At 48.8% G+C, this 27,857-nt stretch overlaps 3 protein-coding genes across 8 annotated transcripts; 2 read left to right on the top strand and 1 right to left on the bottom strand.

Moving 5' to 3' along the window:
- Positions 1–108: 108 nt before the first annotated feature.
- Positions 109–27,857, top strand: LOC6897893 (cytospin-A-like). 6 transcript variants are annotated; one of them, XM_002137959.4, is made up of 12 exons: positions 868–1,463; positions 2,683–3,421; positions 3,488–3,734; positions 6,420–6,533; positions 6,720–6,995; positions 13,472–13,669; positions 13,729–13,830; positions 13,901–14,167; positions 15,595–15,750; positions 15,925–17,565; positions 17,648–17,755; positions 22,027–22,128. In XM_002137959.4, the coding sequence occupies exons 2-12, from the start codon at positions 2,856–2,858 to the stop codon at positions 22,039–22,041; spliced, it is 3,690 nt and encodes a 1,229-aa protein (XP_002137995.3). In that variant the 5' UTR covers positions 868–1,463; positions 2,683–2,855; the 3' UTR covers positions 22,042–22,128. The 6 variants fall into 6 exon arrangements, with proteins under 6 accessions (XP_003736889.3, XP_015038242.2, XP_003736890.2 ...); XM_003736841.3 differs by lacking the exons at positions 868–1,463; positions 22,027–22,128 and adding an exon at positions 109–324 and having other exon boundaries at positions 17,648–19,372; XM_015182756.2 differs by lacking the exon at positions 22,027–22,128 and having other exon boundaries at positions 866–1,463; positions 17,648–19,372.
- Ir85a (Ionotropic receptor 85a) lies at positions 3,731–5,896 on the bottom strand. The gene is made up of 2 exons (XM_001359784.5): positions 5,515–5,896; positions 3,731–5,438 (listed from the first exon to the last, which is right to left on the bottom strand). Exons 1-2 carry the CDS (start codon positions 5,763–5,765, stop codon positions 3,845–3,847), a joined length of 1,845 nt encoding a protein of 614 aa, XP_001359821.3. The 5' UTR covers positions 5,766–5,896; the 3' UTR covers positions 3,731–3,844.
- Positions 19,468–20,171, top strand: LOC4803017 (uncharacterized). Its single transcript, XM_001359782.3, has one exon. The coding sequence runs from the start codon at positions 19,503–19,505 to the stop codon at positions 20,076–20,078; it is 576 nt and encodes a 191-aa protein (XP_001359819.2). The 5' UTR covers positions 19,468–19,502; the 3' UTR covers positions 20,079–20,171.

The raw sequence follows: 27,857 nt of genomic DNA, 5'->3' as shown, positions 1-27,857 counted from the left end.
CGCACGCCTGTCGCTTATTCCATTTTAGAATATGCGTCGCATCTTCAGTTTGTTCCGACCGCTCAACTTGAGTGAGTTTGTGTGCACCAGAGCAAATAGAGCCCATACAAAAAGGCAAATTGAAAATGGAAATAGAAGAAGATCTAAATCTAATTCGGTAATGTGGAATTGGAATTTTAGTTGCTCAAGGCTTCTGTTAACGACAAGACAACCCAAAAGAAATGTCAATGGATATTCAATCGAAACTCGCCAAGTGATTACGAAACGCTGCTCAGGACTCTAGTCAGAAGAGATCTACCATGACAAAACAAATGCAAATTCAGAGTGAGTAAAGTTTATTGAAACTACTTATAAGATGATAAGGCAGGCATCAACCTATTTCCAAGTTTGTTCCCCCCTTTTGCTGTTGACAGACTGGAATCCGAGTGTGTTCTAATTGTGTCCATCATTCATCGTGTCGTTAGGGGCATTGTCAAATTTATGTGTGATTTGTAAAGTTTCAGCTGTTGGGGGGCCGGCAGCGGCAGGCTGCATTTAGTCTTGCATTTATAGATAAATATTCCAATTCATTGGGGTTATTTATACATATATGTATGCATGCGCGTCGATGGTTTGTTTTTGTTATGAATATGAAGATTCAGCTTTCAATAAATTGCCTCTTCCGGCTTCCAACGGCTGCTTTTGTGTGCGCCTCCGCCGCCCCCAACTACAGTTGGGTCAGAAGTTCTTTTGTGCACGCACAATCAGGCAAAGCTTTGCCACCCCCTAAGCCACACGCTCGCCCAAGGCACACTGCACTGCATCAATAAATGCCAAAGCTTTCTTTAATTAAACAAATATACGGAAAGCTGGCGAAAGCTTCGCCGGCTCGTCTGCGAGTCAGTCAAACGGTGTCCGGCCGAAACGAAAGATCTCTGGCTATCGCCCAGCAAAACGAAATTTTAATTAGAATAGAACGTTTCATTTTAATTTCAATTGATTGCAACTAATTTAACATAACGAACCACACGCCTCTTAATTAACATAATTTTCGACACAATCGCTACCTAAAATTAAGTGTAATACCCAGAGCTTCCTGTAAAACCTATACGAGTATCTGTGAATTATTCGATTGAACGAAATCGGAAGAAATTATAAGAAAATTGATTGTAAAGAACTGCTCCACATACCAACGAAATTCGACTTATTCTGTGCGGCGCGGAAAATTTAACGTATTGACGTCATTGCGAAATTCGAGAAATTACACTGCAAGAAAGAATATTAATAGTTCTAAACAAACAATTTCCGCACAAGCAGAAGTAAATAAACTGTAAAGACTATTACAAAACATATGTAGTCGTCGGTCTCCCGCTGTGGAATGTGGAGTGAGTGAAGCTGGTAAACAGTAAATTCGTTCATGTTAATTACGCCGAGGCAAATGCCAAACTTTGGTCTACGTTTGCGCAAGGATTTGAATGTTAATGGTGCGTATACGTGATCGTCAATGAATCAGCAATGGGGTGCCATGAAAGAAGTATACATTTGTCGAACGGAGGCTGTACGTACGGTATGGTACGACTCATCCATCGTTTGGCAATATGTGTCATTAAATTGAAAAATGTCTGAAAATATACATATGTACTTACTATAAAGAGCAAAAACTTTCATCTTTCGTCTTTCGTCTGGTCGGGGTCTCTGGTGGATGTTGGAAATGTGGTGTGGGCGCACACCAGAAACGAAGGCAAGGCAAGGCAAGGCCCGTGTGATGTCACCATGGCGTGTGTCGACCCCAAAAACACTTTATTAACACGCCGGACTTTGTGGCAACAATTTTTAATTTAATTAAATGCAACATCAGCATTCCATATATTTAGATCCGATCCCCCACTAAAAAACTTTAACCACTTATCCAGAATTTATGGCGTTTCAAATTGGTTTTGGAAAAACAAATCAAATTCCCATAAATCTCAGGAAAGTTGCCAAGTGCACACAAATTTTCTATATATGTATGTAGGTGCGTATATATAGAAAGATCGGTGGCCTTGATAAAGATGATCATCCATATGAACTGAGGGCCTCATGTGCGCGATCACTCGGTTGGTCGTATCTCTGCTATATAGTAATGGTATATGTATATATGTAGATGCTTTTGTTCGAACGGATGTTTGAACAATGCAAAAGTATTTTTGCTCTAGTTGCTAATAGTGGGCTTCTGAAGAGTCTGGGGGGAAAAACTACCATGAAATATGTACATTTTTATTGCGTGCAAAGAGCTCTCTTGGGTTCCCTAAAACATTGTTTTAGGCGCGCCACATGACGTCATTTGGATAGACCATTTGGGAGTAGTTTATTTAGTAAACCCCCCCCGTCCAAAAACAATTCACATCATAAACTAGTCCCCCATTACAATAGATGTTTCCTTTTCATTTCATTCATACTCGTATGTGGCCTCTCCCACAAAACTGAAAGAAAAGCTCTGCTGCCATGGAAATCAATAAAGGGGGGCAAAAACTTGTTGATTAGTTGCATGCCACACAGAAAGGAGGGAATGGGGCAAACGAAGAAAGAAAAGAGCTTAGAAGTTAATGGCTAAGCAGAAGCCAAAGAAATGCGAAGAAAAAGCAAGAATATTGCACCCAAGAGAACCCTTTATGAGAGAGAAACATTGTTTTTCTAATGATTGTGTTCTGATTTTATTTCCAGATAAACCCTGAATGAGATTCAGGCGAATCTATCAATGACCAGGTGAAGTAAATATAGCAAAGACTTTCGTCAGGGTCGGACCACACACCGCAAATGCAGAACTTTTAAAAAAACTAAAAACAAAAAAAAAATCAAACGACGGCTACATTTTTGTATACGAAGGATACATTAAAATGGCTGAAAATCAAACAAAAACGACCTCTAGCAAAGGATTCAATGAGAAGAGATTAACCGCACCACAGATCCTGAAGCCCCACAATGGCGGGCCAGGAGGAGTGCGTAGTAGAACAGAGCCCCAATCGAGGGGCCAAGCGAGCTTCCAGGAGGACTGGCAGACGCTGGTCGTCGGCAAAAATAAACTGAAACGCAAGAAGAAGCTAAGTACATCCCTGACATCCGTTGGGGATACAGTCAATCAGGAGAAACGCACCCGTATCGAGGGCATCCATTTGCAGTGTCGCGGCAAATTGCAAGCCAAGGACACAAATACTTTTGAGGCTGCAAAAGTGCAGAATGCAGCCGTTACCAGGCCCGCCAAGACCGAGCGCCCTCCGGTGATCATTGGGGGCGTAACCACGACTAAAGTGCAAACGGCCCCACCGCAGCGTATAAAGCGCAAGCTGCAGGAGAATCTGGACACCATACAAAAGCTAAATGCTCTCACAGAGCAGCTACGTTTGGAGGTGAACGAGCTAAAGTCCAGCCTGATCACAGAACGAGGAGCAGTGCGTGCCCTCAGGTGAGTGTTATCGGTGGCTATCGATTCTTATCGCTTATCGATCCTTTGTTTCTGCGCGATTCTCAGGGCCCAAAATGATGCCGATAGCCGCAAATGGAAGAACGATGTTAAGAAACTTCAGCATACGCTGGACGTAACCAAAAAGTGTAATGGTTCAAAGAAACCCAACGAATTGGCCAACGAGGCCACCAATGCCAGCACTAGCACACACGTGACGACGGCCGATGGCCTGATCAACTATGAAATCCAAAGACTGACAAACGAAATTGCCGTGCTAAAGGAAGCAAACAAAACTAAGGAGGAAAAGTCCCAGGTAAGTGGCCATCGCACACATGACCACCCCATCTGTCACCCCATGTTCTTGTTGCATGCGTCGTTGTTGTTGTTGTTGTTGTTGTTGCTACTGCTGCTGCTTCTGCTACGTTAGCGCCGCCGCTTGGTTATGGCCCAGTTGTAGTTGTGGGTTAACAGCTCCCAGATGAATGCCGCACACGCCAGCCCCATGCCGATGAACCACAGCGAGAATACGGCGTGAAAGTGCTCTAGTTTCAGCACGACCGGATCATCGTTGCTGTTGTGCCGGCGATGCACCACCTTGGCCCCCGACTGAATGAACGCAGTGTTCATAATGCGATCCCAATAGCGCTCAAACCCAAACTCATGCGAGCTGCGGATGAGGGTGTTCAGGAAGCCCAGATACGGCGATCCATACGGCACAATATAGACGGCATGGAAGGGCACCAAACAGCTGTCCATCAGGTGGAACACCGGTCGCCCCAGAACCATATGCTTTCGATTGTTCACCTGAAAACGGGCAATGTGAAACTTCTCCAAATACGCAAACCGACGATCGTTGCGCTCTATCCGGGTGTTGAGCACTCCATCCGTCACTTTTATCATCTGCGCCCGTATCCTGGCCTCGTGCTGGTGGCCCAACGTCAAGAAGTGTTCAATATGCTTGATGTGTCGCGGTCGGATCAGAATGGGGTAGGATGACTGGGCCAACGCGTCCAGATCGTCAATGTCCGGGAGATAGGGTTGAAAGACCATCATGCTGGTGAGGTTTCCCTTGAAGGCGCTGCAGATGAGCATCCCAAAGTACAGCCAAAAGATGAGGAATTGCCGGAGAGAGTGGCTCCGGGGAACATTCGTCAACGGCATGTTCAGAGCACCAGCAAACAGCTGCATGGACACTGCTGCAGCCACTCTGCCATGCGGCTGTCGGTGGACCAAATAGCAAAAGACATTCGCCAGCAGCACAGAGCCGAGGATGAGGGTCCACACCCAGCCGCTAAACGAGCGGAATATGTTCCAGAAGATGGGCGCAGTCTTGGCCTTCGGAACAATCACGCACAGATCGTCTCGGTTGTGGGCCACTGTGTTCTCCGCCAGCCTCTGGAACGTGTCGGGTGCCAGGAATCGAATATTCATGGCCACATCAACGTACTCCTTGGCCACCTCCAGGAAGCAAATGTCCGAGCTGAGATTGTAGTTGTAGGAATGCGGACGCGTGATCATCATTGTGGCATTCAAACGTTCGGCCACATAGCTGGCCATCAGACCGTCCGTTCCCAAAATCAAGCCTTTCGGCCGAAAGATAGCCCTAACGTCGTCCTTGTAGATGCACATCCTCAGCGGCTTGCGTTGCATATCCGGTAAGGTCTTGGGAAAGAGCTCACCGACTGTCGGCAGGCGATGCCTCTCATGGGATACGGTGATTAAATAGTTGTCGGTAAAGGGATTATACCGATAGGCATGCAAGCGATCGTTGCGCCAGTAGACGATTACGATATTGAGGAGCCAGATCTTCCAGAACTGTCGAAAGCTGGCCCTCATCCAGGCATCCGACACGGTGTCCGCATCACGCACCAGTAGAAAGACATGAGACAAATGCTTGGCTGCCGACTTCTTTCGAATGAGCGACAGTTCCAGGGGCTGTGAGATGTTCGTGATGATCATTACCATGTACATCAGAATGCCATCATCCTTGACGGCCTCCAGCGGATGCAATTGGTTCCTGTCAACAGCACCAGCAGACACGAGACATGAGCTGCGATTGCACCTTGGACTAGACTCTATGTTCAAAAGCCTACCTCAGCGATATGTAGGATATATCACACTTGGTTACCTCCCGCAGTATCTGTCCGGTGTGCTGATGCGATGTCTCGTTCTCAAAGTAGACAAACAGCACCTTAATGCGGGCCCTGCACAAGATCTTGCTCACCTCCAGCATTAAATTCGAGTCCATCTTGAGGTTCAGCGGTATACGGCTCTCACTTGTGCGGCCAACCAAATGGCATACCCATGCAAGGAGCAGTAGGTTCTTTAACCGCTGGATGAACATTGCAATGCACACTGTTTGCCCGGACACGGTGGCACCTTTGTTTTTATAGACCACACCAATTTCAATATGGCAATTTCGTTAATGCGCTGGCTCTATCAGCAGCAGGACGTTAAGCAAATATTGTTTTGTGTGGCACAGTATCTTGTGTCTCTCGGGATACCCTGTCTAAATGGCTTTTAGAGGATATATATTGAAAGTCCATCTATCGAAACGTTTTTGTTGAGGCACACAGCCCTACAGTAACCAGAAATCTCTTTTAAATGAGTCACTAGCGATACAATACCTTAGTTTCAATTAGTTGAAAAGCCAAACCAATCTCCATTCCTGTCTGTATGTGAATTATCTTATACTCGCGCATCCTACAGCAGCGCCTATCGGCTGTTTTTCGTCCTTTCGCTCTCTTTCAACTTCTGCAAGGGCATCCAAAGCTTCGGTTATGCCCTAGATAACCCCTTTTTCCAGTTATTTCCGATGTGTGTATATATGTGTGTTTCTGTGTCTCGTTTGGTTAATGGATGCGCGCCACCTAATCGCAAAGTGCAAACTAACAGCATGGATTGGCTTGCTTTTGGCCCCCCTACCGCCGTGGCTGCCGGGGGGCTTTATTAGTGGTTGATTAGTGGAACGCTCATGTGATATGACAATTTCTTGCAGATTATTGGGCAGGCAGATAGACTCAAGGCTGCCGATATGCGGCAATTGAAGAATGCATATGAAAACCGATTGACTCACATACAAAAATCAGCCAAAATTGAAATAACACGTTTGGTAAGTTGTGCGTACACACTTCTCGTAGAAGAGACACAAACAAACAACCACAACATTCGAGAGAAGCGGTTCAGGCAACTTTTCATATTTCACATTGAAATCTACATATATACAAACATTTCTGTACATACATACATACATACATGTATCTAAAGGGGTTTGCTAATTAATTTATTTGACTTTCAGCTAGAGGAAATCAAAACCAAAGAACGTAATATAGGACAACTGAAAAAGGATTTGTTGACATTGCAGAGCCCACCCGGCGGCCCCAAGAAGAGGCCCTCGAATGAAGCCAAAATGAAACACAAAACGAACGAAACGAGCCAAAAGCCAAAGAAACCCACAACGATCCCAACTACAACTTCAACAATATCTTCAACCAAAGCAACAAAAGCTAAAAACGAACCAGATACAGATACTGCTATACCGAATCCCATACACCAGGCTCAAGTTACACCTGAGGTAAGTCGTTGTCTGACTGCCAGCCTGACTGTATCTTGTGGGGGGGAATGTGTTGGGGCTGGAGTGGGACTCTGATTTGGATTCGGAATCGGGTTCGGATTCGGGTTCGGGCTCGGGTTCGGGGGCTGTGCGGCAGCACTTGAACTTGTGCCGCCAGCATTTTCGAGACTTGGGTTAAATGTTAAGAGCTCTCTTGCAGATATGTATCTCTGTAGCTACAGATGTAGCTGTATTTTTTGTATACTATACTCTTTATAGAGGGTATCTTTAAAAAGATCGTACAATAAGAGTTGTATATAGTGGATGAGGATAGTTCACTCCATATAGTATATAGTTTTCTCTTCATTCGGCAGGATCTGGGCACTGTACAGAACAAATACTGATGAGTAAATCGCATTGTTTCCAAAGATAATCGTTGAAATATCTCTACATTGATTATAATCGATAGTTATCGATTGCTAAACGATCACCAGTATACAATAATCAATCCTTAAGAGTATCTCAATCTTCGGCCTCTGCGCGTCTGGTTTCTCCTTCTTGTTACCTGTTTTGCTGGCGTTTCTCCATCTCCATCTGTATCTCTGTATCAGTCTCGGGATCTGCATCTGTATCTCTCCTGTCCTGTCGTCGTCTGCTGCGGTTATGCACTATTGGCATGATCTATGATATAATTTTGCGTTAGTTATGAGAATGGCAAAGACAACAATCGCTTCGACAGAAAGGAGACAGAGCAACAGACACAGCAGCAGCAGAAAAAAACCTGCTCTGCTGAAACGTGAGCAACTTGCAGCAGCAATTGCAGCGGCACCAGCCGCACCAGCAGCAGCGCAAGTGTTGCAAGTGGATCGCAGGCAACGCAGACCCCAAAACGGACAAAAAAGAGACATAGAGAGAGAGGAGAGAGAGCGAACAGGCCTAAGCAAGCCGGTTTTCCGTTTTTTTTTTGCACGTCGTCACACTCGCACTCACACTCACTTTCTCTCACCTTATGGGGAGAGTGAGAAGAGAGCGCGCAGACGCAGCCGCAGCCGCAGTCGCAGCCGCAGTCGAAGCCGCAGCCGATTGTCGCAGTGCACAAGATGTATAAAAACAAGGTGAGGCGTTCTAGAAGAGTGCTCTAGAGCTCTACATACATGTATGTATATGTTTCCTCCACTATTGGAGTTCCAGACAACACATGTCCAAAGAGCGAGAGAGAGATCGAGAGAGTGGCCTCACCTTCTGCCAAAGGCACCCTGGCCTCTACCGCAGTGCGAGGCTCAGCTCCGGGGCTCGGGCTCGCATGAATGGCCCAACAGATAGCGTCCGTCGATAGCACCGTCCCGTCAGTTGGTTTTCAGAGTACGCAGGCGTCGCAGGTGCGCAACGGGGCACCACAATTCCACTTCCAATTCGCGGCAAAGTCGGTGTCAAGTGTATACTGGGAAAGGAGAAAAAAAGTGAATTATATTAACAAATCAAATGAAAAGAAATGCTCGGGCCGGGAGTGCACGCAGGGTTCAACGAGTGGCATAATTAGGTGAAATTTGCTGTTAATTTGGTGAAGCCCCTTTTGAAGAGCCGCTAATGAAAAGTAAACCAAAGCATCAAAGTGCATTGTCTGTGTGTAACTATGCCAAAAATGAAGGAACCACAGACACAAAAAAATACTAAAGAAAAGAAAAATGCTTTTGTACAATACTCGTACCCAAAACCACAACAAACAATCGGTTTCAGTTGTTGTTACTGCCTTTTGGAATCGAATGGGCCAACAACAATCATCAGAAAACCTATTTTACAGCCTGCCTTGTCTGTCTTTCTCTTTTGTATTGTTTAACGCACACACGAACCCATAATTTCACCGAATTTGCACTAAAAAGATTAGTGAAATATGCCAAAAAACAAAAACAATCAAAATTAATTGACTTTCACACGGTCCCGTCCCCCTTTGGCGTTTCAACCATTCCACCAGAAAATATCCGCCGTTGCGCTGCTGCACCGTTCCGTTCCGTTCCAGTGATCGAATTCAATTTTACAGTTCATTAATCGCCGCCTGTACCGTAATTGTTTCTATCGATTGGGCCAAAAAGTAATCGAGAATCAGTTATGGCAACATATTGCCACCCAGCCCCTATCGATCCCCATCTTGAGGGATCATCCAGGCATGACTTGCGATGTGTTGGCTTTGCCTTTCCGCAGACAGATCGGTCTTTAATCCATGCTCAGATGTCGGCCAGTGTGGAAGTTTCTTTGGTTTTCTAAAACTATCCGTAATTTGCATATAGCAAAAGTGCAGCGGCGGCAGTGGCAGCGGCAGCGGCAATCGGGAAAACGATGTCATCTTGGCAACAAGATGGTCAATAGACGGGCGGCATCAATAAATATATACAGAAGAGTCTTTAAGGAAAGTGCAGTGGTGGAGTGGTGGAGTGCTGGAGTGGCTGTGGCTCTGGGGAGTGCTGTGCTGTGGGGCTGTGTGGGGCACCACCAATTGGGGTCAGTGAAAAGCTTTTAAAATGTTAACGCTATTTTAAATACGATATGTGTCTATGTTGCCTGCAAAAATTTAGTCATCCCCCTCTTCCCCATCGCATCGGCATGGCCAAACGACAGTAAAAGCGAAGCGACCAAAATGATGATAATGATGATGATGATGTTGCTAAAACAAGACATACTCGTAGACGCCACGCCGGACGTTTCCAATATGCAAAGTAATCACAACAGCACAGCACAGCACAAAAAAAAAACCAAAGAAACAAAATAAAAAGACCCAACCACCAGCACCATCAGCACCACTCATGAAAGGAAACAAAAAAGGGGTGTGTGTGAAATTTGTGGAAATGTGAACCATATGCAAATTATATATCGTTTTTGTTGAATGTGTCTATAAATTTTGATGTGTTTTTAGTGAAATTACCACGGTGAAAACTACTTTGAAACTTGACAAACTGTTTGGTTAATTGTTAATTGTTTTGTTGCCCGAGAGGAATATACATCCATAATATAATGCATAAATATTTGTACACCTGACACAATGGATTACTACTACAACCGCCGAGATGTCAAGGTATGAACGAACACCCCCTTGGACAAGGGTCTAAGTCAAAGTCTAAATAAAGTTTTTACAATTGTATTCCGAGAATTGTACAGGCAATTCCACAATTATTACTCATGCAACGTGTTGTACATACGGAATGAGCTTTGATTTGCAATGAAAGTGATGTCGAAACATGATTTATGGCAATAGATCGGAGGGGCTCAAACATATAATATTTAAAAGAATCTGCACTCCAAAATTTGTTAATTTTTGGTGGCCTTACAGTTCTGTTACGCACAGTAACAACATTTCAAGATGAATAATCGCCTGTCTGTCTTTTGCGGTATCGCAGATCGAAAGGAAAAGGCCTCGCCGACTATCTTCCATGGTTGCCTACCCAAAGATTAATCCTCGGGGTTCGTTGTGCGATATCGACAGAAATTAACAAGCATAATGCACATGGTTTGGAAGGGGATCTCCACATGTCAACGGAGACCATTCAAATCCATTCATTAGTTCAATTATCGTATCCCACCGAACGATGCAGAGTGTTACGCTTCGATGAAGAACCCGAAGACCACCCCGATGATTGCGCCACTGGGGCGGGGCCCGGGGAAACTCTGGGAAGTAGTGTCTTTCGATATACAATATAATTCATTAGCGGCATATAAACTTTCGCTTTCGCAAGATCAAATCAAAGGCAATGTCTTTTGTGCAGACTTCAGATTGAAAACCTGAATTACAATGCCAAATGCAAATACGAGGAAATTTTCTGTATAAGTATATAAAGCATCGCGTCCCCGATGCCTTTTGATGGAGCTGCTGCTGGGGCTACAGATTGTACTGCCGCTTGACACGTAATCGTGCACCGGACCGGGGAGTCGAACCCGGAACGTTGACGTCGCGACGTTGCGACGTTTGCTGCCTAAAAACTGCAGTCCACAGTCGCTGGAGATCGAAGTGAAACCTGTCCGTACAGAAAGGAAAATCATTTCACACAATCACAATCACTTGGCCCGCGGCTTGTGCAAACAGACAGACACCCAGACTGACAAACCCGACGGCAAAACATAAACACATAAACCTTATGCATACGTTGGAGATGCCTGCATGTATGTATATGGTTGTATATGGCTCAGCAGGTTGAGAGTTTGTCGACAGATTTACAAACAATCCATCCATCCATCCAGCGCTTGAAATCTACCTGATGGCAGCGGCATCGGTGGCGTCTCGCAACGTCTGGCGCTGCATTTAGCGCAATCTGAATATGCGAGATGTGCGGATTGTACCATCAATAGAGCCATCAAAGTAATCCCGATCACCGACAGAGAGACACTCGTTAATGGGGGGAGTGGAGGAGTAAAATTGCTTAATCTCCAGAGCACGTTGATCAAGAAGTTCGTTAACTTCAGCGTCTCGTCCGTTACGTTACGCAAAAAAGTTCTTTTGGAATCGATTCAAGAAATTACCATAACTGTTAGCCAACCCCAAGACGCGCCGACAGAGCCGTCTCTCGGGCTATCTATCCTCTGGCTCTCTCAGACATCAAACTGATGATAATTTCCAATCACCAGGCGACGACCGCGACGATGGTGAAGACGTGCAGGCATGCGACACCAACGCCAAACTCCATTTTGGGCCTCCAGACCTGGGCCCTGGGCCTCTGGATTCAGTATTCATAAGTGTAGCTCTGGGCCGGCCTGTCTTGGGAAATTATACGATCGCATACGATATATGTTTATACAATTGCGGTTATGATACTAGGAGTGATAAGATTTTCAACCTGGAAGGTCATCTCCCTTTGGATAGAATCTAACATTCAGAAATCATTACGATCAGGCAAATACCATTAGCAACGTTTTTGTCGAGGCACACGAGGCTTTAACAGCAGAGGAGTCCACAAAATACTTATACTCTAGCTCATAGATCAAACCGTCTAGATCTGGGACAGGCAGACATTTATTTATGACTCTTCTATGACGTCTGATCAAGAACATACATGCGGAAAAGTCTTCCTTCTGGCTTTAGATACAATTAAACCTCGAAAAATGCTTAGGATTTGCTGTCATTTGGAAACAAGACACGTAATGCGGCAGCGCCCATCGGTCGGTTAGGCATTTCTGCCTGGGATTCGCGCCCGAAAAGACTCGTCTTGGTGTCGTTTGGACCACTTGATGGTGAATTCTCAAGACATTCGTGCTATCTATTTTAGTGTTGAAAAGTGGTACATAAATATTCATTGAAGACCCTTTTCGCTGCTATTCTTTTGACCGCAACTGTGCGGTGCTGTTGCTGGTGGGCACTTTTATGGGGAGTCAGGGACCCAGTGAGGCAGAGACTCGATTGGTCATTGCACCGCCTGGGTTGTGCTCTTTAGATATAATACTCATACGAGTAAATGCTGTGTGTGTTTTTTTTTTGGGCTGAGCCCTACCTCGTTTCACAACTGATTAATGATTTCTCTGTGGAGCGGCCTGGCCCGTAGACATGTTCAATGAGGCGCTGCCACACACAGAAATTAGCATAATGCAGCACAGCATTATGCGTATAATAGCCACACACAGGCAAGCCGCACCATTATATTATGGATGTTATATAAAACATGGAAATTGACATGAAAGTAAGACATATAACAGGGCGTTGCTTGATTGGAAAGTGATTTAAAGTTGTGAGGCATGGCAGGGGGATGGCTATTGGTGGATTATCGAGTTTGAGTTTTGAGTGGTATTTAAGTGGGCTAATTAGCTGACAATCAGCTAAAGGAAAACGAGGCTTCGTGACCATGAAAACTCGTGATGAGAGAAGACACACCACAGATATAAAAATTCAATTGTTTGAATGTTTTTAAATGTGCGTTGGAATTCGTGAGGCTTTTGGGAGGCACGACCGGGCAATCCTTGGACCCAAAAACTTTTGATAACAATACAAGCCATAAAAACTCTTTGACTCTTTGATCTTTCGAAAAGCGAGAGGGGGGAATGTCATTGAACCTGAACGAGCCTCTGGAACAGCTCATTGTTCAAATCAAAAGTAACCTGTCTGTCTGTCGGTCTGTCTGACAGTCTCTTTGGATGATTTGGCTCTTTTTAGCAATGCTCTGTTTTTGTGTGGCAAGAAATCAAGTCATAACTGTTAACTGTTGGGCCCCCCCCTCCCCCCATTCACCAAACTCTTTACACCACACACACACACGTGTGGAGGGCCACAAAAGCGGGTTCTATTCTTGCCCCAAGCCACAGAAAGACATTCGATTTGAAGACCGCAGCGTACAAGCCAAGCAGGGAATAGACCATAAAAGACAAGAACAGAACAAATTCTTTTGTTAATTGCCATTCTGGGGCAGGGCAGGCCGGGGCGAAGCAGGGCGGGGAGAAAACTAATGAAGGGAATGAAACTAAGGCACGACATTTTCTCATTCGTTTTTCCTTCTGGCATTTACGTTTTTCCTCCTCTCGCACAGATAACACAACTCAAGAACATTGAGCTAATCAACAATACGAAAAATGCGCATAAATCAACGCTCGAGATGCGCACAACATTGAAGAGCAGCAGCCAGAAGGAGCAGCAGCAGCAGCAGCAGAAGCAGCAGCAGATTGCAGATGGGGCCACCACATGGATGACAACGCTGCTCAATGGCCATGCAGCAGCCAAGACAAAGGTGAGTGGAACATCCCCATGGAACACACTGTTTTGACTCCCTCTCTTTCTGCCACTTAGGACCACAATTCGGATACGGATTCGGCACTGTCCTCGGCCCCGCCTTCGATTAGTCCGCAGCCGCCTTCAAGTGGCTCCGACAGCGGTGTCATCTGGCAGACTGTAAGTGCCACAGCCAGCCCAAACAGGTGCCCTCATAGACTCACTTCCACCCTCATTTCCATTCTTGCAGCTGCAGGATCTGGACAAACTGCAGAAGGAAGCGGAAATGTATCACAAGGAGAACGAACGTCTGCAGGCCGAAGTGCAGCTGATGAAACAGGAGCTGGAGAGTGCCGAGAAGGCGGCCATCAGCCACACGCATATCAATGAGCTGATGCACCGCATCAAGGAGCTCGAGGAGCAGCAAATGCACATCAGCGACGAGTCCAACGAGCTGCGCGAACAGAACGAACTTCTCGAGTTTCGCATATTCGAACTAGAGGATGTTAGCGATAAGGTAGTGCAAACCGAAACGCTCAAAAGCAGGTTTTGTGTGTGTGGCGCGGAAACCACTCAACGAACGGCTCTGAGCGGCTTTGAGTCTGTTTTTCTTGGTTTTATGAATGAATTGCGAGTCAGAGAGCTAGATAGACGCCGACCGAGCTTCGTTGTGGCGCTGAGCGGATCAGCTTTTGGCCAGGCCAGCTTTTTGGTCTTCGTGTGGAACAATGGCGCCAGTTTTGTTTTGGCAGCTGCCAGAGAGCGAGCGCGGAAATTGTCTTGTTTCGATTAACAATCAGCGGGCAATCTTTTCTCTTGTTTTTCCTTCTCCAATTTGAAAATTGTCTTAGTGGAGCAGTGCAGTGCAGTGCAGTGGAGTCCAGTTAATGGCAATCTCATTATTTTTGTATTATAAAATATTCAAGCCAATTGCCAGTATTTGCGGTTAAACTTTCCAATTGTTAGTGTGACTTAACTATTGATTGAATGATTGAATACACAGACAGACTGGGACCAACTACGGTTAGTGGCTCTGCCTCTCCATAGAGGGTTACTTCATCCTAAGAGTTGCTTTAACCAAAAACAGTATCAAGTGCCTAATATGTTTTGCTTATAAGGTGGCAGAGACGACCCTAAGTGGGGACACCATCTACGCTTTTGCATTCGATTTTGTTTGTGTTTTATTGCCTATTACTCATATAGGGGCTAAGCCTTTGTTTGACCCACGCCTTAGGCCCAAATGTACCCTCTAAATGTAGAGTATGTTGGGCTAATGCTACAGATATTATAGAGCAAGCAGTGCAAAGAGCACTTTGTAAGGAAATTGAGACATAAACTTTAAGGCACCTTAAATTTGATTGAATAGTTAGTAAGAAGAACTTAAAAGATACCATTAAGACACACATTAGAATCACAATATGTCCTGTAGCCTGTCATTAGATCTTTCCCCTCTTACAGGGGGCTTGTAACCTTGTAAGCCCATACATCCCTATAACATCATTAGAAATAATGAACAGATTATTGCGAGAACTCCCCAAATGAGACACCTTTCTCTTCATTGAGTAATTGTGCTTATCTCTGGTTGTTATAGGGTATAGCACAGGTCTATCTTTGTATTTTCATCCTTCGTTTCGTTTCTTTGGTTTTGATACCTTTTTGATTTTTAGAGCCGAACGCGCCAAACAGTTTTCAGCCGTCTTTCAGTTCGAAACCAGCTGGCTGTAAAGTCGTTCAGCTTGAAAATCAAATTCATTCGCTTAATTGCAACAACCGAAAAGTAATTATTTATTAGAGAAGCAAAGTGAAATTAGCAAAAATGTTAGAGACGAAGGCAGGAGGGGAGAGTGCTGTGTGCTGTGTGAAGCGAAGCATTCACTTTGATGATAATTTGAGCAAATAAACAGTTGGAGATGTACAAGATCTAATTCGAATTCGCCCCACCAGATGGACAGCACCTGCGAGGGTCACTGCCAGCGACTGCAGAACCTGCTGGAGGAATCCGCACAGCACCTGGAGGACAGGGACAAACGCTGTTTGCAACAGTTGCTGCAGTGCGTCCAGCAATTGGATCTGGATGCCATGATGCCGTCAGCCGAACAGGTGTGTAGCAGGCACTGGCCATTCCGTCAGTTCTCGAACTGACCAGCCCTAGGGTATACCGGATATAAATATATATTTTTACAATCCAGCCATACACTTAAATCCGAAAAGCAAAGTTTTTTCGAAATACACGCAAAATTCAATTAACAATTAAAAATTTACATTCATTTACAGACGAAAGCAGATCAGCGTCTGCGGCACACACAAAGCAACAATAGGATTGTTGCCACTGTACAGCCGTACAGCAATTGCTGTGCCCCGCCCAGTGCCCCGCCAACGCCCAGCAAGCGATCATCGAGTGCCGCCTGGCAGAGCAGCAGCCTCAGCGAAAGCGGCGTCTTTGTAGAGTGCGATCTGTCCACATCCTCCGCAGCGTACCAGCACCCGCATCTGCAGTACTACCAGGAGCGCCTGGACCAGCTGGAGCGTAAGGTGCTGGTCTACGAGAGCGCCGGGGAGGTGCAGGCCCAGCATCTGTCGCAGCGACTGCAGCGAGAGGTGCTGCTGGAGAAGGAGGCCCGAGAGCTGAGCGATCGAGTGCGGCAGCTGGTCGAGGAGAACGCCCTCTTGGAGGAGGCCAAGTGTGAGTTTGAGGAGGCGGAGAACGACACGCGGCTGCATCTGCAGCGCAACGAGGTGGAACTAGAGATCACCCGGCAGCGGAACGTAGAGCTAGAGTTCAGCAAGGAAGCATTGAGTGCCAAGTACAAGGACTGCCGGGCCGAGTGCCTGATTCTGAGAGAGGACTTGGGTGCCGCCGAGACGCAGCTGGAGCATCTGCACGAGGAGCGTCAGCGAACGAAGCGACAGTTGGAGGCACTGCGTCGATCTCTGCCACTTTTGCTGATCTGGCGCCTCTTGGCTCTGGCCAGAATGGGCAACAACATGTCCGCCGATAGTCCCCGCCTGTACTCCGGACAGTGCAATGGCAGCGAGGACACTCTCAGCCAAGGGGAGAGTCCACGCCACAGCTGCGACGCTCGGGAGGTGATCTTCCTCAGGGAAGAGGTGAAGGAGCTGCGCAGCCAGCTGAAGGCACTCGACTCGCGCCACTACGAGGCCATGGAGTCGGCCGACTCCCACTGGGCCGAGCAGGAGCAGGAGTACAAGGAGCGCGAGGAGGTGTATCTGGCCAAGGAGGTGTGCCTCAAGCAGAAGATTGGCCAGCTGCAAGACTGCCTGCGCGAGGACTCCCGTGCGGCAGCGGAGAAGATCCAACAGCTGGAGGAGACCGAACTGGGACTGAAGACCTGCCTGGTGCGGCTAACCAAAGAGCATCGCGATCTCCTCGAGGACAATCGCGTGCTGCGCAGCCAATTGGAGAGCCACAAGGACCAGGAGCAGCTGGAGGCGGAGCAACAGTTGGCCGTGGCGCTGGAGAACGAGAAGCGACGCTGCCAGGCGCTGATCGATGACCTCAGTTTCGCCAAGAAGCTGCAGGCGAGCACCGAGGAGGCGCTGAAGCAGGAGGCCGAAGCGTTGCGCAGCCAGATGTACGATCTTCGCAAGAGCTTCATGCACATCGAAGTCACAAACGGGGAGCTCAAAGAGGAGGTTGGCACCCTGGAGAACAAGATCCGTCAGATGGAGTCGCAGTTGAAGGAGTCCGAGGAGCGCGCCCGTTGCCTGGAGGATGAGCTGCGCACCAAGGATGAGCTGTGCCAGCGCATGGAGCGCGAAATTGGTGTCATCCCGGAGGGCTTTAGCCTGGCGCACGAGCTCTACGACAGTCCGGCCAAGCGGGCCAAACGGGAGGAGATCAAGGATTTGCAGTCCGCAAGCCTCGGATTGGGCTGTATCCTGCGCGATGTCGAGGTGGGTTACAGGACGACAGGTGTGCCAGGTGTGCCAGGCTGAGACTCATAGATTTCCCTCTCTTGTTTGTTTTTCCGTTTAGCAACGACACAGCGAAGCGGATATACCCTCTCAGAAGAAATTCCAGGCGATAGCATGCAGCGTGAAGCAGCTGGCAGATCACATACTCGCTTCCAAGAACTCGTCCGAGGTGAGTACCATGTATTCCTGCAAGTCCAATGAGATGGTCTGTGGGGGCACAGACGGAGAGGGAGAAGGTGATGTGCGCAGGGAGGGTGGAGCTGCTCCTCAAGTACCGGAAGCACCACCGAGACCAACAGGCAGGTCAAAGGCCAAAGCGATGGCAGCAATACGCCGATATCGACTTTTGCATGGCATCAATCTGAACGAGAGCGATGATGAGGAAAGTATCGAGGAAAGTATCAGTAAGCCTCTCGCCGAGGCTCCAGCTCCCGTGGAGACGATCAGCGCAGGCCCTGCTTCCATCGAAGAACTTCCTGCTCCCGAAGCACCTGTTTCAATGGATTCCTTCTATGAAATCGATGAGGGCATAGCGCCCCCAGAGGTGGAGCCGAAAGAGAAACTCTATTCGGTGCGACACAAGCGGAACATGCTCAAACGCCACATCTATAGACGCATCTATCGCGGACGAGTGCGCAGCCGTGCCCTCCAGCGGAATCCCTCCAGCAGCAGCTTCTACTCGATGAATTCTATTTACACCGTCCACTCGGACACATCGGCACTGTCCTTCCGATCGCAGCACGCGAGTATTGTGGAATTGAAGTTCGAACGAGTGTGCCGCGCCATTGTCCAAACGGATCCGATATCCACATGCGTCCAGGATGTGCAGGCCACGCCCCAGACCTCGGATTGCGGCATCCAATGCGACCGTGTGGATGTGGAGCAGCGTCTGATGTTGTTGCCGGAACGTACACGCGGCTTTGTTGAGCTGCTGCAGTCGGAGGTGCAGGACGTGGATCGCTTTAGGGCTCGCCTGCTGCGCAAGTGGGAGACCAGCGAGTCCTTTCGCGATAGCATCGAACTGGTGCAGGATCTGTACTGGGTGCCGCGACCCCATCCCATCGACAGCTTCGAGCTGTTCGCCAATGCGTTTGGAGCTGTGCGCGACTTGAATGCGATCTTCAAGCCAAAAATTTCATTCACGATGAAAAAGATCACGGAGCGTATCAACGAGCGCCTGATTGTCTTCCACTGCCAGAAGGCGAAAGAGCAGGAAATGCAAGAAAAGGCGGACGAGAAAAAGGATTCCCCTTCACTCTTCACTCATGTGCGTCGACCAAATCATGCCCTCGAAATAATGGGCGTACCAAGAAGTCAACCAACATAGTGCTTAAATTACAGCACAGTCTACGATTACCTTCGTTTCGATTCGTTTCTATCGTGTCTATCGTTGGGGCGACGCTCACAGTTGCCTAGACTTTAGTTTCGTTGCATCAGACTTGATTCAAGTTATTCTCAAAATTCATTATTAAAATTCAAAATTCCCAAACGCATTTCCACGTTCAATTCGAATAACAAGATGGACCACTTCTACGATTGCCAGGGTAGTGAAAGCGAGACAGAGGATTATATTTTGGGCTATGCCTACGAGGTGGTTCACCAGCCATTCACTCGTTTTGCCGGTCCCATCGACAAGCGAGATGTCCTGGCCCGTTCTCTCAAGGCCGCAGAGATTCTCTTCAGATACTACCATGAACGGTTGGAAAAAATGCAGCAATTGAATCAGTGATAGAGTTTTAGCCATTGTTCCTTCAAATGTCAAAATAAATACCTCGATTGACACATACGAGTATTTGTTTTCCTTTCCGATCATGGGAGGCCATGCGTAGCAGATCATAGCCTCGTTACAGACAAAATCAGTTAATTTTTCCTCTGATAAAATTCCAAATTCTTCATTTGCTTTTCATTGCCTGACGATGACTAAGTGTACCACGAACAAGTGCCATTGTAAGAGTTACAGGGACAGGGTTCAGGACCGCTTCTACGACTGTATTAGCGATACTGAGTGTGAGGATAATAGTGTCTCTGGTGGGGATGTTTGCAAGGTGGTCAGCAGTCTGAAGGATCCTGGCCAGATGCGTGCCGTCTTGGAGCGGGCTCTCTACGCCACCCAGAACCTACTCCGTTGCTATGGCTCGGCCGTGGCACCCGCTGGCCGCAATCCTCCCCCCCACGAGCTGAACTACTATCCAGCCACGCTGGAGGTATCTGTCACTCTCAAAACGGAGGAGACCTGCATCTGCCCCAAGAATCGCCAGTACAGTCTGCGCGGCGACCCGGTGACTCTCAAGCTCCCAATCAAACTGAATCCCGACAGCGGTCAAGTGAAGATGAACATCTACCAGCCGAGGGCTGGGGTGGCCAGTGGTTGTCGTCAATGTGGTGCCGGCGCTCCTGGCGCTGCCGGAGACAGGTACAAGGCCAAGAGCAGGAAGTCTTCCTCCTCCATGCGGAAGGTGCGCTGGTTCAAGCATGAACACACCGAAAACTAAGCGAAGAAAGCAGAAGAAATTTAATATTTTCCCCATTTGCCGTTGAATGTTTGAAGTAGATTGATTACACATATAAAAAGTATATCCACTGAATACGTTTTTCTTGTCTTTCGAACTTGCGTGTGTCCCCCTAACGATAAGTGTATCTATCGTTCCTATATCCATTTATCGCCAAACAAAGCAATCGAATCGGATGAAATTCTGTAAACTGTCATTCAGTTTAGTTTTGCTCTCGATTTTTGTCATAATTTTAGTTTTAGTTGAGTAGGCAACACCATAACACACAATAAAATTTTCATGTAAGTTCGGAAAATATTGGGAAAAATCAGTTCGAACCGTTCTTGCGACATGGATGAGAATCAAGCGGGACGAATGTTGGCCAGAGCCGCGGGAGGCGCTTTCCCTTACTCCAACATGCGCGAGCTGTTCGTGCGACAATTTGCGTCCATGTCGCCACGCTCTGAGCAGGACACGTTCTTCGACTGCCAGAGCTCGAACGAGGACTGTGGGAGTCCCGGGGAGCCGGGCCACGACGCGGAGGCCATGCGCTGTGCCCTGGAACGGACCGCCGCCAACATCCAAATGATGTTGAGTAGCCTGAACGAGATGTCCCCTCCGAGTCGACCCATCGGCTTTACTCTGGAGATAACCACCACCCTGGTGGTGAACGATGACAAGCAGTCTGCGACGTGCGGCCGCGTCACTGGACAGCCGGTGACCGTTCAGATGCCCCTGCAGTTCGATCCGCGCACCAGACAATTGACCTCCAGTTGCCCTGGGAAACAGCAGCACCAGGAGCACCAGCAACAGCAACAGCACCAGCATCGACAGCAGATTCAGGCCTCCATATGCGAGTGCAGATCCATCGGTGCGACGAAACTTGGCTCAGGTAAATCCGACAGCAAAAAGTTCTTAGCATGCGACTCGTATGACGCAGGGGGAATTTTCACCGAACAATACAAGACATGCGACTCGGAGTCGTGTGGCACATGTCAAACAGACAGCGATAGGTTCTACACGTACGATCAGGATCCCTCCTTTATGGGCAGCTGTGGCGATAGCACATCCCGCGTGGTGACCCAATGCCGCTGCACACACACGTGCTGGTTCGAGCAGGACTCGCGGGAGGTCATCTCGATCACAGCCATACCCTGTTCGAAGCCCTGTTCGATGCCGGAACCAGTTCCTGAGCCACCGATGCCACCCATAGTGGAACGACCCATAGAGATAGAACCCATAGTGGAACCAGAACCAGAGCCGGCGCCACCACCGCCCGTAGTGCTGGAGAGCGAGACAGAGTCGGAGGCGGCGTCTGAAGAGTCGGTAGTGACCATGAAAGAGCCCTCGGAGCATTCGCTGACACCGCCGCCGACACCAAAGATTGAGACACCTGTGCCAGAGCCGGCGGTGGCGCCTGCGGTGCCAGCGGCAAAGCGTTACTTTCTGGCACGGCCGCAGCACAAGGAGTTCTCCAATTGTTCGCCGTGCCGCTACGATCCCAGCCCCATCGTGGACGATGAGGGGAATGTGTTCTGTCCGGGGAACTGCGGCTGTTGCCAGTGCGCCTGGAAACCGCGCTCCTTCGAGGACAATGTGCAGCACGAACAGGTGAAGGTGTGCCGCTGCATCACTCGCGGCACAATCTTCACCAGCTTCGAGGACAGGGAGAACTGCAGTACGACCTCTTCGTTTGACTTGTGTCCGTGCCGGGAGAAGGCAGAGGCAAAGTTCCTCGAGTTGTACCACTGCGAGATGTGGTCAGCGCCGGACATGATCCGCGGACGCGAGGTGCAGCTTTCGGAAATCAAGGAGCTCCTCACACCCTATCCGCACACCAAAGGCATCCCTCAGGAATCCGAAAGATCCGAAAAAGAATAAAGTGTTCGCCATAGAATCCAAAAATCCACATCTAACCGGTCTCTTTTTCTTTCTCCCGTCTCATCCGCAGATTACCCAGCTCTGACGTATATGCAGGACGAGTGCCGACACCAGACCTGCAACAACAACCGCACCCGCCCCCAGGAATCTCAGACCGACCAATCGCGCCTCCGACAGCAGAGACAGCAGAGACAGCAGTGTCCATTGAGCTGCGCAGCAGCAGCAGGCTCCCGCAACAGGCCATCCCAGACGGAGATGTCGTATCTCCGCGAACACCACAAGCCCATGTCTAAAAGATCCTCGGATGCCCGATCTGAGGGTAACCGCAGCAGCCAGGACTCGCAGACGGAATCCTCCTACGTGAACGATCATTACATACACGAACGCGAAAAGCTCATGAAGGACAGGCCCTCACAGACCCACATGCAACCCATGAACAAGTTCACATATCCCACACAGTTTATGCGGTGCGATGGACTATGCGCGGATCTATGCGGTTTGGCCACATCTGAAACGGACGAAACAATCTACCCTACTGAAAGCAATCCTACCACCAGTCGCGGCGCATGTCCGGCCACAACAGGAGACGTGCCAACCAGCAGCAGCAGGGCATGCTCATGCAGTTCGAAGGCGACAAAAGGAGACTTGCCCACATCGGCACCCAGTCCAGCTAGCAGTCGTGGGGCCTGTTCATGCAATTCAAAGACCACAATAGGGAATCCAACCAGTCCAACCAGCAGTCGTAACGCATGTCCATGCAGTTCGAAGGCCTCAAAAGGAGACTTGCCAACATCGGATGACTACCATACAGCGGACAGTCCATCGAGCAGTCGCGGGGCATGTTCATGCGGCGGTGGAACATCGAAAACTAATTATTCGCCCTGTCAAAGTACCACAAAGAACATAGTCCGGTCGAACAGACCTTCATCATGTGGATGCAGTCTTCGTCGCTGTTTGTCCAGAGCAGACAACAGGCCACCATTTGCCAGTGATCCGCAGCCCCTCACTTGCGAGTCTCTCCTTTGTGGCGGTCAGCACCAGAGCAATTTGCCGGCTTGGGCACCGAATCCGAATGTCCAACGTACAGTCATGTCGAATGCGGATACCTGCGGCGTTCAGTGGACCGCGAATGATGAGGAGACAGATCCCGCCAGCAGTTGTCGTTGCCCTACTCAGAATTCATCCAAGGTCACGACACTTGCCACTCAAGGAAAACATTATTCAACTCCAGCCAGTACTTGCCCGATTACAAGCACCATAGATATGTCTCTTTCATCCAAGGGCATGCAGAGTGTCTCCAATTGCGCTGATAAAGAGGATCCTTGCTCCAGTTCGTGTCCTGTCACGAGCGTTGATCTGTGCGCCTCGACAGCTCTTGCAGGTGCTGCATCATCTAAAGGACTCAGGAGTAACGCCATTTGTGGCACCAAAACGAGTGTAAGCTCTTGTCCGGCTACGAGTCTATCGAATGCTGTAGCAGATCCTTGCCCATCGAAGGCCGTTGCAGATCCTTGCTCATCGAAGATCAGTGCAGATCCGTGTTCATCGAGGGCAGTGATGGCAGATCCTTGCTCATCAAAGATTAAGTCGGTTCCTTGTATAATAAGGGATATGATGGTAGAGCGTCGTTTATCGAAGGCCACTGTAGATCCCTGTTCATCGAAGGCCACTGTAGATCCCTGTTCATCGAAGGCCTCGGCAGATCCCTGTTCATCGAGGACTCTGATGGCAGATCCTTGCTCATCGAGAGTTATGGCAGATCCTTGTTCATCAAGGGCTATGATGGTACAGCCTTGTTTATCGAAGGCTATGGCAGATCCTTGTTCATCAAGAGCTATGATGGCAGAGCCTTGTTTATCGAAACCTGCGATGGTAGAGCCTTGTATCTCGAAGGCTATGGCAGATCCTTGTTCATCAAGAGCTACGATGGCAGAGCCTTGTTTATCGAAACCTGTGATGGTAGAGCCTTGTTTCTCGAAGGCTATGGCAGATCCTTGTTCATCAAGAGCTATGATGGAAGAGCCTTGTTTATCGAAACCTGTGATGGTAGAGCCTTGTTTATCGAAGGCTATGGCAGATCCTTGTTCATCAAGAGCTATGATGGCAGAGCCTTGTTTATCGAAACCTGCGATGGTAGAGCCTTGTTTCTCGAAGGCTATGGCAGATCCTTGTTCATCAAGAGCTATGATGGCAGAGCCTTGTTTATCGAAACCTATGATGGTAGAGCCTTGTTTATCGAAGGCTTTGGCAGATCCTTGTCTATCGAAGATCTTTGTAGATCCCTGTCCATCGAAGGCCTCTGCAGATCCCTGTTCATCGAAGGCCTCTGCAGGTCCCTGTTCATCGATGGCAGGTTCTTGCCCATGGAAGGCCTCTGCAGGTTCCCGTTTATCGAGGCCTGTTATGGCAGATCTTAGCTCAACGAAGACACACATTAATCCTTGTGAATCCCAGGTCGTTTCAAATCCGTGCTCATCCAGAGGCCTAATAGAAACTAGCGCCATTCATGCCTCATGTGGCATCCAAACCAGTTTGCTGGGTGTAAATTCTGCCGGCAATTTGGAGCCCATATTTTCAGATGTGAGCACACATCAACATCAACTCCCATCGTCGTTTGGGATTGATGAGCAGACCTCGGGCACCTCCCGATCACGATCCATCGTGAACAAGATCACCTGCCTGTGCTCCCCGGACCAGAAGTCCTTTAACAACGCAAATCTCGATAAGGCTCCTCACGAAGAAGGCCACGTCCAGTACGGGAATGAGGAGATGCCAGAGAACTCCGAGCAGTGCAATGTTTGTGAGATATGTCCACCGCCCCACGATCCCATGCAGTCTCTTAGAAGCTCTGTGCGCGATGCACCGATTCCCAAGCCACTGCAGATCAAGTGCCTGAAGTCCTCGTGCACATGCAAGTCGCAGTGCAAGTCCAATACCAAAACGAAGAGCCAACCGAGCCCTCAGTCGCAGCCCACGCAGAGGCCCAGGCGTGTGCAGCGGGAGGATCAAGATGACTTTCAGGACTGCGTCTCCTTCAGCTCCACCGTCAAGACGAAGAGCAGCCGCAGATTGTCGTACAAATCATCGCCGATGTTCTCCTGCCAACAGGAAGAATCGCTGCCGATCATCACCAGCCTCTACAACCTGGACCAAGGGGAAAATGCGTCGGGTCAGTGCCCCTGTGGCATCTGTGGGCTATCCGACAAGACCGGCTATGGTGGGGATGAGTCCCAATGCAAGCACTCCAAGATTGTTACATCTGGGGTGAACATTGAAATCTGCGGGGTGTACAAAGATGAGCCGCCAACGAAGAGCTGTAGCGATAAATCTGCTGACAATACATCCATGGAAATGAAGAGCTGCCGCGAACCATCTACGGATAAGGCTAGCGAGTCCGGTTACTATTGCAGTCCGGACACATCGGCCTACACAGATTATACGGATGCCCCCTGCAAGGAGCTGATTGTGGAGAGCCGCAAGGAGCGCATCTTGGACATGGTGCAGCAGCTGAGCGAAGCCGCCGACTGTGATTGCAACGAGGATCGTCCGGCCATGATACAGAACCTCTTCCGGGAGCTGGCCCTTTTGCTGCGCATGGAGGAAGAGCGCGCCGTGGCGCCGCAGGACGAGGTGCAGCCACCAAAGCCCACCTTCGAGGAGTGCTGCACCGCCCAGCAAAAGTGTGACGCCCAGCAGCCCAACGAGAATGGTAAAGATTCGACTGACAGGCGCCGCATCTATTGCTTCGAACAGCTGGACGATGCCGTGCGCCAGTGCATCTTGCAAGAGGAACCCAAACAGCTGCCAGAGTTGGAGATCTACGAACTCGAAACGGACACTGACTCCGATGCAGAAGATGCCTGTGCCAAGTCGCTGCCTCCAGCGGAATCCACGATATTCAAGGATGCAGATGGCCAGGGGTGCGGCATCGGCGATGACTTTATGGATATGACAAGCGAATGCAATCTCATGGAACAAATGAAGAAGATACTGGAGGAACCCGGTCCAGAAGAGTGCGACTTGTGTGAGGATATATTGCAGCAGGTTATAGAACCCTGCCACAGCCAAGATCATGACAAGTTCAGCGGTTCATGTGCCAGCATGGGGCCATCTAGAGTTGAGCCCTGTCCGTCTCAAGATCCATTTCAATCCAAGCAGCCATGCCCCAAAACGGATCCATGTCCAACGATGGAGCCCATTCCAAAGATTGACCCCTGTCCCTCTCAAGATCCATGTCAATCCAAGCAGCCATGCCCCAAAACGGATCCATCTCCAACGATTGCGCCCTGTCCCTCTCAAGATCCTTGTCCACCCCAGCAGCCAAGCACCAAATCGGCTCCATGTCCAACGATTGCGCCCTGTCCCTCTCAAGATCCTTCTCCACCCCAGCAGCCAAGCCCCAAACCGGCTCCGTGTCCAACGATTGCGCCCTGTCCATCGACTGAGCCCTTGAAAACGGAGACCTGTGTGAACGTAGAGTCCTACAAACAGACGGATAGCAAGCAGCAGCTCTGTGCCGGCGATTTTGGCCATCTCCTGCCCGACGGACAGCTCAGCCCACAGGCACGTCAGCTGTGCGAGAAGCTCCTGCGCCAGGCCCTGGTGGACTGCGGAGCCTGTGACGCCGCCAAAGGGCCAACTCTGGGACCATCGCAGTCAGGTCCGTGCTCAGAGGCAGCAAGCAGACCAAAGGTTGATCCGAAGGAAGGAGGAAAATGCCAGTGCTGCCATTGTCGTGCCCTCAGGTGCGATAACGAATGCCAAACAGTGTCCAAGACTCTGCGATCGGCCATAGCCGATCCAGCTTGTGAAATGGTAAGCGATTGAGATCCCCGACCATCGACGTTTTCTTTGATGCAAAAACTTTATTCTAGAAATGCTTTATCGACTCCATGATTATGGATTTGGAAGTCATGGACCATGTGCTGTGCAACAATAAGGCAAAGGCCAGGGTAAGATGCAACAATTGATTGCTTCTTCGAGGAGATTCTGTAACAATTTTCCGTAGGATGTGACGGCCAACTGTTCGGGCAATGCGCCGGGTGATAGCTTCCCCGTGACCATCACCGCTGTCTCCAGTCTGGGCTGTACCGCGCTCTACATCAGATGGGAGCTGCAGGACTGTGCCGGCATCGGCGGCTACGAGGTAAGGCAAACCCTTACTATTTTCGCAAAGAAAACTTCTCTAAAATCAGCTTTTTCCATACACAGATTTACCTGGATGGAAATTTAAGGAATCGCTTTTACAGCTACCGACACCAAGCCGCTGTGGTGGCCAATGTGGATGTGACAAAGGGTCATCAGATTGTGTTGCGGGCCCAGGCACTGGGCTATGATTTTCCAGGAGAGGATGTGGGTGTGGGCAACTGCAAGACCGTGGCGCGCACCAGCCATCCGGAGATGCTGGCCGGAGCCAAGAGACCGTGGTCGCCCAGCGTCTACTTCTACGATCCCAGCGTGGGCGTCAGGCCAACGTCGAGCGCGAAGCGAGCTAGTCAAACATAAATCAGATATCATATCGGATTGGGGAGCAGCAGTGAGCGGAAGACTCCCCACACAATACCACAAGCATACAATTTTTAGCCTGTACATATAGGACTTACATGAGATTTATATTTTGTTCAAAGTTGAAGGGAGAAAGATGTGTAGCGCCCCATAGCGCTTAAGGAATTGATTGGACTCGAAGTGTATTTGTAGTGCTTTAAATAGTGCCTTAAATTGTAACCGTATTTATTAAGCAGAGAGAAAGAGAGAGAGCAATGCATCATTGTACATGAATTGATAATACCCTAAGATACACACATATACCCTTAGGGGGCCCTTCACACGTTAGTTGACACAACACCAAAATCATTTTGAATAAAAAAACCAAGAATCTCAATGTTAGAGATACCAACTAAA

Source organism: Drosophila pseudoobscura, chromosome 2 (assembly GCF_009870125.1).
Source record: "Drosophila pseudoobscura strain MV-25-SWS-2005 chromosome 2, UCI_Dpse_MV25, whole genome shotgun sequence".
Taxonomy (NCBI): domain Eukaryota; kingdom Metazoa; phylum Arthropoda; class Insecta; order Diptera; family Drosophilidae; genus Drosophila; species Drosophila pseudoobscura.
The sequence above is the reverse complement of the archived record's forward strand: the minus strand, read 5'-3'. Positions and strand labels throughout refer to the sequence as shown.